A 12,265-nucleotide genomic window follows, 5' to 3' on the forward strand; every position below is an offset into this window, starting at 1 on the left:
TAGGGTCAGCCATCAAGGTAATCATTTGCTCTCTTTAGGGTTAGGGTCAGCCATCAAGGTAATCATTTGCTCTCTTTAGGGTTAGGGTTAGGGTCAGCCATCAAGGTAATCATTTGCTCTATTTAGGGTTAGGGTTAGGGTCAGCCATCAAGGTAATCATTTGCTCTCTATAGGGTTAGGGTCAGCCATCAAGGTAATCATTTTCTCTCTTTATATCAAGATGTCATTGTACATTCTGGTGTCAGTTGCCTTGTTATTAATAGTGGTATTTCTCAAATTCTAATCTGGTGGTATGTGGTCATTCCTGTCTAAATCATGTAGTTCATGGACCTAACTTAAACACATTCGATACTTGTCATTTTTTTTTGTGTAAGATTGTGACACTTGTCATTTCTTGGTGTAAGATTGTGACACTTGTCATTTCTTGGTGTAAGATTGTGACACTTGTCATTTCTTGGTGTAAGATTGTGACACTTGTCATTTCAGCCAAGGACCTTCTGCAGGCCATGCTAAAAAAAGATCCAGCCCACCGTCTGTCATCTGGTGAAGTCCTCAACCATGAGTGGTTCACAGTATGTGTGGGGCTATGTGTGGGGCTATGTGTGGGGCTATGTGTGGGGCTATGTGTGGGGCTATGTGTGGGACTATGTGTGGGGCTATGTGTGGGGCTATGTGTGGGGCTATGTGTGGGGCTATGTGTGGGACTAAGTGTGGGGCTATGTGTGGGACTATGTGTGGGGCTATGTGTGGGGCTATGTGTGGGGCTATGTGTGGGACTATGTGTGGGGCTATGTGTGAGGCTATGTGTGGGGCTATGTGTGGGGCTATGTGTGGGGCTATGTGTGGGGCTATGTGTGGGACTAAGTGTGGGGCTAAGTGAATGTGTGGGGCTATGTGTGGGACTATGTGTGGGACTATGTGTGGGACTATGTGTGGGGCTATGTGTGGGGCTATGTGTGGGACTATGTGTGGGACTATGTGTGGGGCTATGTGTGGGGCTATGTGTGGGGCTATGTGTGGGACTATGTGTGGGACTATGTGTGGGGCTATGTGTGGGGCTATGTGTGGGGCTATGTGTGGGACTATGTGTGGGGCTATGTGTAAGGCTATGTGTGGGGCTATGTGTGGGGCTATGTGTGGGGCTATGTGTGGGGCTATGTGTGGGACTAAGTGTGGGGCTAAGTGAATGTGTGGGGCTATGTGTGGGACTATGTGTGGGACTATGTGTGGGACTATGTGTGGGGCTATGTGTGGGGCTATGTGTGGGACTATGTGTGGGGCTATGTGTGGGGCTATGTGTGGGGCTAAGTGTGGGGCTATGTGTGGGACTATGTGTGGGGCTAAGTGAATGTGTGGGGCTATGTGTGGGACTATGTGTGGGACTATGTGTGGGACTATGTGTGGGGCTATGTGTGGGGCTATGTGTGGGACTATGTGTGGGACTATGTGTGGGACTATGTGTGGGGCTATGTGTGGGGCTATGTGTGGGGCTATGTGTGGGGCTTTGTGTGGGACCATGAGTGGTTCATAGTATGTTTGATTCAGTGTGTGGGACTAAGTGTGGGGCTAAGTGAATGTGTGGGGCTAAGTGAATGTGTGGGACTATGTGTGGGGCTATGTGTGGGGCTATGTGTGGGGCTATGTGTGGGGCTATGTGTGGGACTATGTGTGGGGCTATGTGTGGGACTATGTGTGGGGCTATGTGTGGGACTATGTGTGGGGCTATGTGTGGGGCTATGTGTGGGGCTATGTGTGGGGCTATGTGTGGGACTAAGTGTGGGGCTATGTGTGGGACTATGTGTGGGGCTATGTGTGGGACTATGTGTGGGGCTAAGTGAATGTGTGGGGCTATGTGTGGGGCTATGTGTGGGACTAAGTGAATGTGTGGGGCTATGTGTGGGGCTATGTGTGGGACTAAGTGAATGTGTGGGGCTATGTGTGGGACTAAGTGAATGTGTGGGGCTATGTGTGGGGCTATGTGTGGGACTAAGTGAATGTGTGGGGCTATGTGTGGGACTAAGTGAATGTGTGGGGCTATGTGTGGGGCTATGTGTGGGACTAAGTGAATGTGTGGGGCTATGTGTGGGGCTAAATGAATGTGTGGGACTATGTGTGCGAATATGTGTGGGGCTATGTGTGGGGCTAAATGAATGTGTGGGGCTATGTGTGGGGCTAAATGAATGTGTGGGACTATGTGTGGGGCTATGTGTGGGGCTAAATAAATGTGTGGGGCTAAATGAATGTGTGGGGCTATCTGTGGGACTAAGTGAATGTGTGGGACTATGTGTGGGGCTAAATGAATGTGTGGGGCTATGTGTGGGACTAAGTGTGGGGCTATGTGTGGGGCTAAATGAATGTGTGGGGCTAAATGAATGTGTGGGGCTATGTGTGGGACAAAGTGATTGTGTGAGGCTATGTGTGGGGCTATGTGTGGGACTATGTGTGGGGCTATGTGTGGGGCTATGTGTGAGGCTATGTGTGGGGCTATGTGTGGGGTTATGTGTGGGACTATGTGTGGGGCTATGTGTGGGGCTATGTGTGGGGCTATGTGTGGGGCTATGTGTGGGACTATGTGTGGGACTATGTGTGGGGCTATGTGTGGGGCTATGTGTGGGGCTATGTGTGGGGCTATGTGTGGGGCTATGTGTGGGACTATGTGTGGGGCTATGTGTGGGACTATGTGTGGGACTATGTGTGGGACTATGTGTGGGGCTATGTGTGGGACTAAGTGTGGGGCTATGTGTGGGACTATGTGTGGGGCTATGTGTGGGGCTAAGTGAATGTGTGGGGCTATGTGTGGGGCTAAGTGAATGTGTGGGACTATGTGTGGGGCTATGTGTGGGACTAAGTGAATGTGTGGGGCTATGTGTGGGGCTACGTGTGGGGCTATGTGTGGGGCTATGTGTGGGACTAAGTGAATGTGTGGGACTAAGTGTGGGGCTACGTGTGGGACTATGTGTGGGGCTAAATGAATGTGTGGGACTATGTGTGGGGCTATGTGTGGGACTAAGTGAATGTGTGGGACTATGTGTGGGGCTATGTGTGGGACTATGTGTGGGGCTATGTGTGGGGCTAAATGAATGTGTGGGACTATGTGTGGGGCTATGTGTGGGACTAAGTGAATGTGTGGGGCTATGTGTGGGGCTAAATGAATGTGTGGGGCTATGTGTGGGACTATGTGTGGGGCTAAGTGAATGTGTGGGGCTATGTGTGGGGCTATGTGTGGGACTAAGTGAATGTGTGGGACTAAGTGTGGGGCTACGTGTGGGGCTATGTGTGGGACTATGTGTGGGGCTAAATGAATGTGTGGGACTATGTGTGGGGCTATGTGTGGGACTAAGTGAATGTGTGGGGCTAAATGAATGTGTGGGGCTATGTGTGGGACTATGTGTGGGGCTAAGTGAATGTGTGGGGCTATGTGTGGGGCTATGTGTGGGACTATGTGTGGGGCTATGTGTGGGGCTATGTGTGGGACTATGTGTGGGACTAAGTGAATGTGTGGGACTATGTGTGGGGCTAAGTGAATGTGTGGGGCTATGTGTGGGACTATGTGTGGGACTAAGTGAATGTGTGGGGCTATGTGTGGGGCTATGTGTGGGGCTCTGTGTGGGGCTATGTGTGGGACTTAGTGAATGTGTGGGGCTATGTGTGGGACTATGTGTGGGGCTATGTGTGGGACTTAGTGAATGTGTGGGACTATGTGGGACTAAGTGAATGTGTGGGGCTATGTGTGGGGCTAAATGAATGTGTGGGACTATGTGTGGGGCTATGTGTGGGGCTAAATGAATGTGTGGGACTATGTGTGGGGCTATGTGTGGGGCTATGTGTGGGACTAAGTGAATGTGTGGGACTATGTGTGGGGCTATGTGTGGGGCTATGTGTGGGGCTATGTGTGGGGCTATGTGTGGGGCTATGTGTGGCACTAAGTGAATGCCAAGGCAAATGTTCCCAGGGCAAGAAAAAAGAACATGGCAATGTTCTAGAACTGATGAAAGAATACGGCAGGGAGCAGAAGGAGAGCAGCCAGGCTAGTGCAATCAACGGTACTGACAAGCCAACAGTCAGTGGATCTGTAAGTTTCAGTTGACCTGAAAGTGTCAGTAGATCTGTCAGTGACAGTGAGTAGACATGTCTGACAGTGGATCTGTCAGTCAGTGGAACTGTGAGGAAGAAAATTACTTCCTGATTCAAGATCTAAATCAGACTGTGCAAGCTCAGGGTAGACGGTTGTATGCACCACCACCAACCTGCACCACCACCACCAACCTTCACCACCACCAACCTAAACCACCACCAACCTGCACCACCACCAACCTTCACCACCACCAACCTGCACCAACCTGTACCACCAACCTGCACCACCACCAACCTTCACCACCACCAACCTGCACCAACCTTCACCACCACCAACCTTCACCAACCTTCACCACCACCAACCTGCACTACCACCAACCTTCACCACCACCAACCTGCACCAACCTGTACCACCAACCTTCACCACGACCAACCTGCACCACCACCACCAACCTGCACCACCACCACCAACCTTCACCACCACCAACCTGCACCAACCTGTACCACCAACCTGCACCACCACCATCCTGTACCACCACCAACCTGCACCACCACCACCAACCTGCACCAACCTGTACCACCAACCTGCACCACCACCACCAACCTGTACCACCACCAACCTGTACCACCACCAACCTGCACCACCACACACCACCACCAACCTGCACAACCACCACCAACCTGCACCACCACCAACCTGCACCACCACTACCAACCTGCACCACCACACACCACCACCAACCTGCACCACCACACACCACCACCAACCTGCACCACCACCACCAACCTGTACCACCACCACCAACCTGCACCACCACACACCACCACCAACCTGCACCACCACCACCAACCTGCACCACCACTTACCACAACCAACCTGCACCACCACCACCAACCTGCACCACCACCACCAACCTGTACCACCAACCAGCACCACCACCAACCTGCACCACCACCAACCTTCACCACCACCAACCTGCACCACCAACCTACACCACCACCAACCTGTACCACCAACCTGCACCACCACACACCACCACCAACCTGCACCACCACCACCAACCTGCACCACCACACACCACCACCAACCTGCACCACCACACACCACCACCAACCTGCACCACCACCACCAACCTGCACCACCACCACCAACCTGCACCACCAACCTTCACCACCACCAACCTGTACCACCACCAACCTGCACCACCACCAACCTACACCACCACACACCACCACCAACCTGCACCACCACCACCAACCTGCACCACCACCAACCTGAGACCACCACCACCAACCTGCACCACCACCAACCTGCACCACCACCACCAACCTTCACCACCACCACCAACCTGCACCACCACCAACCTGCACCACCACCACCAACCTGCACCACCACCAACCTGCACCACCAACCTGGACCAACCTGTACCACCACTAACCTGCACCACCACCAACCTACACCACCACACACCACCACCAACCTGCACCACCACCAACCTGCACCAACCTATACCACCAACCTGCACCACCACCAACCTGTACTACCAACCTGCACCACCACCAACCTGCACCACCACCACCAACCTGCACCACCACCACCAACCTGCACCACCATTAACCTGCACCACCACCTACCTGCACCACCACCAACCAGCACCACCACCAACCTGCACCACCACCAACCTGCACCACCACCACCTACCTGCACCACCACCACCAACCTGCACAACCACCACCAACCTGCACCACCACCACCAACCTGCACCACCACCAACCTGCACCACCACCACCTACCTGCACCACCACCACCAACCTGCACCACCACCACCAACCTGCACAACCACCACCAACCTGCACCACCACCACCAACCTGCACCACCACCAACCTGCACCACCACCACCTACCTGCACCACCACCACCAACCTGCACAACCACCACCAACCTGCACCACCACCACCAACCTGCACCACCATTAACCTGCACCACCACCTACCTGCACCACCACCAACCAGCACCACCACCAACCTTCACCACCACCAACCTGCACCACCACCACCTACCTGCACCACCAACACCAACCTGCACAACCACCACCAACCTGCACCACCACCACCAACCTGCACCACCACCACCAACCTGCACCACCACCAACCTGCACCACCACCAACAACCTGCACCACCACCAACCTGCACCACCACCACCAACCTGCACCACCACCAACCTGCACCACCACCACCAACCTGCACCACCACCAACCTGCACCACCACCACCAACCTGCACCACCACCAACCAGCACCACCACCAACCTGTACCACCACCACCAACCTGTACCACCACCACCAACCTGCACCACCACCAACCTGCACCACCACCAACCTGTACCACCACCACCAACCTGCACCACCAGCAACCTGCACCACCACCAACCTGTACCACCACCAACCTGCACCAACCTGTACCACCAACCTGCACCACCACCAACCTGCACCACCACCAACCTGTACCACCACCACCAACCTGTACCACCACCACCAACCTGCACCACCACCAACCAGCACCACCACCAACCTGTACCACCACCACCAACCTGTACCACCACCACCAACCTGCACCACCACCAACCTGCACCACCACCAACCTGTACCACCACCACCAACCTGCACCACCACCAACCAGCACCACCACCAACCTGTACCACCACCACCAACCTGTACCACCAACCTGCACCACCACCAACCTGCACCACCACCAACCTGCACCACCACCAACCTGCACCACCACCAACCTGTACCACCACCAACCTGCACCAACCTGTACCACCAACCTGCACCACCACCAACCTGCACCACCACCAACCTGTACCACCACCACCAACCTGCACCACCAGCAACCAGCACCACCACCAACCTGCACCACCACCAACCTGCACCAACCTGTACCACCAACCTGCACCACCACCAACCTATACCACCAACCTGCACCACCACCAACCTGCACCACCACCAACCTGCACCACCACCACCAATCTGTACCACCACCAACCTGTACCACCAACCTGCACCACCACCAACCTGCACCACCACCAACCTGCACCAACCTGTACCACCAACCTGCACCACCACCAACCTGTACCACCAACCTGCACCACCACCAACCTGCACCACCACCAACCTGCACCACCACCACCAACCTTCACCACCACCAACCTACACCACCACCAACCTGCACCACCACCAACCTGCACCACCACCAACCAGCACCACCACCAACCTGTACCACCACCAACCTGCACCACCACCAACCTGCACCACCACCAACCTGTACCACCACCACCAACCTGCACCACCACCAACCTGCACCACCACCAACCTGTACCACCACCAACCTTCGTCACCACCAACCTGCACCACCACCAACCTGTACCACCACCAACCTGCACCACCACCACCAACCTTCACCAACCTTCACCACCACCAACCTGCACCACCACCACCAACCTGTACCATCACCAACCTGCACCACCACCAACCTGTACCACCACCAACCTGCACCACCACCACCAACCTTCACCAACCTTCACCACCACCAACCTGCACCACCACCACCAACCTGCACCACCACCAACCTGCACCACCACCACCAACCTGAACCTGCACCAACCTGTAACACCAACCTGCACCACCACCAACCTGTACCACCAACCTTCACCACCACCAACCTGCACCACCACCAACCTGCACCACCACCAACCTGCACCACCACCAACCTGCACCAACCTGTACCACCAGCCTGCACCAACACCAACCTGCACCACCACCACCACCAACCTGCACCACCACCAACCTGCACCACCACCAACCTGCACCACCACCAACCTGTACCACCACCAACCTGCACCACCACCACCAACCTGTACCATGTATAACATAACAGTATCAGTGCCCTAAAAGTGCAATCAAAGCTGGATGAACTAAGGTTGTTCCTCCCCTCCCCACCCAATTTTACTTCTCTTCAATACAGAAAGGCTCAAAGCAAAGTTCAAACACAACAAAAGCTCCTTCAGAAAATGACAAAATCAGCTTGGCATCATCCAGTGTAAGTACCAAACCACATGTCATACAACTCTCAAACCACATGTCATACAACTCTCAAACCACATGTCATACAACTCTCAAACCACATGTCATACAACTCTCAAACCACATGTCATACAACTCTCAAACCACATGTCATACAACTCTCAAACCACATGTCATACAACTCTCAAACCACATGTCATACAACTCTCAAACCACATGTCATACAACTCTCAAACCACATGTCATGCAACTCTCAAACCACATGTCATACAACTCTCAAACCACATGTCATACAACTCTCAAACCACATGTCATACAACTCTCAAACCACATGTCATACAACTCTCAAACCACATGTCATACAACTCTCAAACCACATGTCATACAACTCTCAAACCACATGTCATACAACTCTCAAACCACATGTCATACAACTCTCAAACCACATGTCATACAACTCTCAAACCACATGTCATACAACTCTCAAACCACATGTCATACAACTATCAAACCACATGTCATACAACTCTCAAACCACATGTCATATAACTCTCAAACCACATGTCATACAACTCTCAAACCACATGTCATACAACTCTCAAACCACATGTCATACAACTCTCAAACCACATGTCATACAACTCTCAAACCACATGTCATACAACTCTCAAACCACATGTCATATAACTCTCAAACCACATGTCATACAACTCTCAAACCACATGTCATATAACTCTCAAACCACATGTCATACAACTCTCAAACCACATGTCATATAACTCTCAAACCACATGTCATACAACTCTCAAACCACATGTCATACAACTCTCAAACCACATGTCATACAACTCTCAAACCACATGTCATACAACTCTCAAACCACTTAGTCTAGTCTCCACTTTACACACAAACTGAGAGATATAATAATGCATGTGATTGTGCATTAAATATCTATGTAACTCTTTATTCATACAGTTGTGTGTATTATGGATGTATATTATAACATGGACATAGTTATATGCAGGAGCGGATTATTCTTGAGCTTATGTGTGACAGTCAGTAGATGTTGACACTCTGGTGACAGCAGATGTTTGACACTCTGGTGACAGTCAGTAGATGTTTGACACTCTGGTGACAGTCAGTAGATGTTTGACACTATGGTGACAGCAGATGTTTGACACTCTGGTGACAGCAGATGTTTGACACTCTGGTGACAGTCAGTAGATGTTTGACACTCTGGTGACAGCAGATGTTTGACACTCTGGTGACAGTCAGTAGATGTTAGACACTCTGGTGACAGTAGATGTTTGACACTCTGGTGACAGTCAGTTGATGTTTGACACTCTGGTGACAGTAGATGTTTGACACTCTGGTGACAGCAGACGTTTGACACTCTGGTGACAGTCAGTAGATGTTTGACACTCTGGTGACAGTCAGTTGATGTTTGACACTCTGGTGACAGTAGATGTTTGACACTATGGTGACAGCAGATGTTTGACACTCTGGTGACAGTAGATGTTTAACACTCTGGTGACAGTCAGTAGATGTTTGACACTCTGGTGACAGCAGATGTTTGACACTCTGGTGACAGTAGATGTTTGACACTCTGGTGACAGTAGATGTTTGAAAATCTGGTGACAGTCAGTAGATGTTTGACACTCTGGTGACAGTAGATGTTTGACACTCTGGTGACAGTCAGTAGATGTTTGACACTCTGGTGACAGTAGATGTTTGACACTCTGGTGACAGTCAGTAGATGTTTGACACTCTGGTGACAGCAGATGTTTGACACTCTGGTGATAGTCAGTAGATGTTTGACACTCTGGTGACAGTCAGTAGATGTTTGACACTCTGGTAACAGTCAGTTGATGTTTGACACTCTGGTGACAGCAGATGTTTGACACTCTGGTGACAGTAGATGTTTGACACTCTGGTGACAGCAGATGTTTGACACTCTGGTGACAGTAGATGTTTGACACTCTGGTGACAGTAGATGTTTGACACTCTGGTGACAGTCAGTAAATGTTTGACACTCTGGTGACAATAGATGTTTGACACTATGGTGACAGTCAGTAGATGTTTGACACTCTGGTGACAGTCAGTAGATGTTTGACACTCTGGTGACAGTCAGTTGATGTTTGACACTCTGGTGACAGCAGACGTTTGACACTCTGGTGACAGTCAGTAGATGTTTGACACTCTGGTGACAGTCAGTAGATGTTTGACACTCTGGTGACAGTAGATGTTTGACACTCTGGTGACAGCAGATGTTTGACACTCTGGTGACAGTAGATGTTTGACACTCTGGTGACAGTCAGTAGATGTTTGACACTCTGGTGACAGTCAGTAGATGTTTGACACTCTGGTGACAGTCAGTAGATGTTTGACACTCTGGTGACAGTCAGTAGATGTTTGACACTCTGGTGTCAGTAGATGTTTGACACTCTGGTGACAGTCAGTTGATGTTTGACACTCTGGTGACAGTCAGTTGATGTTTGACACTCTGGTGACAGCAGATGTTTGACACTCTGGTGATAGTCAGTAGATGTTTGACACTCTGGTGACAGTCAGTAGATGTTTGACACTCTGGTGACAGTCAGTAGATGTTTGACACTCTGGTGACAGTAGATGTTTGACACTCTGGTGACAGTCAGTAGATGTTTGACACTCTGGTGACAGCAGATGTTTGACACTCTGGTGACAGTCAGTTGATGTTTGACACTCTGGTGACAGTCAGTAGATGTTTGACACTCTGGTGACAGTAGATGTTTGACACTCTGGTGACAGTCAGTAGATGTTTGACACTCTGGTGACAGCAGATATTTGACACTATGGTGACAGTCAGTAGATGTTTGACACTCTGGTGACAGTCAGTAGATGTTTGACACTATGGTAACAGTCAGTAGATGTTTGACACTCTGGTGACAGTAGATGTTTGACACTGGTGACAGCAGATGTTTGACACTCTGAAGACAGTCAGTAGATGTTTGACACTATGGTGACAGTCAGTTGATGTTTGACACTCTGGTGACAGTCAGTAGATGTTTGACACTCTGGTGACAGTCAGTAGATGTTTGACACTCTGGTGACAGTAGATGTTTGACACTCTGGTGACAGCAGATGTTTGACACTCTGGTGACAGTCAGTAAATGTTTGACACTCTGGTGACAATAGATGTTTGACACTCTGGTGACAGTCAGTAGATGTTTGACACTCTGGTGACAGTAGATGTTTGACACTCTGGTGACAGTCAGTTGATGTTTGACACTCTGGTGACAGTAGATGTTTGACACTCTGGTGACAGCAGACGTTTGACACTCTGGTGACAGTCAGTAGATGTTTGACACTCTGGTGACAGTCAGTTGATGTTTGACACTCTGGTGACAGCAGATGTTTGACACTCTGGTGACAGTCAGTAGATGTTTGACACTCTGGTGACAGCAGATGTTTGACACTCTGGTGATAGTCAGTAGATGTTTGACACTCTGGTGACAGTCAGTAGATGTTTGACACTCTGGTGACAGTAGATGTTTGACACTCTGGTGACAGTAGATGTTTGACACTCTGGTGACAGTCAGTTGATGTTTGACACTCTGGTGACAGTAGATGTTTGACACTATGGTGACAGTCAGTAGATGTTTGACACTCTGGTGACAGTCAGTTGATGTTTGACACTCTGGTAACAGTCAGTAGATGTTTGACACTCTGGTGACAGTAGATGTTTGACACTCTGGTGACAGCAGATGTTTGACACTCTGGTGACAGTCAGTAGATGTTTGACACTCTGGTGACAGTCAATTGATGTTTGACACTCTGGTGACAGTCAGTAGATGTTTGACACTCTGGTGACAGTCAGTAGATGTTTGACATTCTGGTGACAGTAGATGTTTGACACTCTGGTGACAGTCAGTAAATGTTTGACACTCTGGTGACAATAGATGTTTGACACTCTGGTGACAGTCAGTAGATGTTTGACACTCTGGTGACAGTAGATGTTTGACACTCTGGTGACAGTCAGTAGATGTTTGACACTCTGGTGACAGTAGATGTTTGACACTCTGGTGACAGTCAGTAGATGTTTGACACTCTGGTGACAATAGATGTTTGAC

General features: G+C 50.6%; 1 protein-coding gene across 5 annotated transcripts in view; it reads left to right on the forward strand.

Moving 5' to 3' along the window:
- The window catches only part of LOC131954239 (serine/threonine-protein kinase 33), a 66,721-nt gene that overhangs the window by 44,852 nt on the left and 9,604 nt on the right, over positions 1 to 12,265 (forward strand). For 4 of the 5 annotated variants that reach the window (XM_059317808.1, XM_059317805.1, XM_059317806.1 and 1 more), the window contains 3 exons: positions 487 to 572; positions 3,953 to 4,072; positions 8,098 to 8,172. In XM_059317808.1, coding sequence (XP_059173791.1) covers positions 487 to 572; positions 3,953 to 4,072; positions 8,098 to 8,172 — 281 coding nt within the window. The remainder of the gene's footprint in view (positions 1 to 486; positions 573 to 3,952; positions 4,073 to 8,097; positions 8,173 to 12,265) is intronic. The other variant, XM_059317809.1, reaches the window with a different exon arrangement.

Source organism: Physella acuta, unplaced genomic scaffold (genome assembly GCF_028476545.2).
Source record: "Physella acuta isolate Inbredline_101_S28 unplaced genomic scaffold, ASM2847654v3 ptg000982l, whole genome shotgun sequence".
Classification (NCBI taxonomy): Eukaryota; Metazoa; Mollusca; class Gastropoda; family Physidae; genus Physella; species Physella acuta.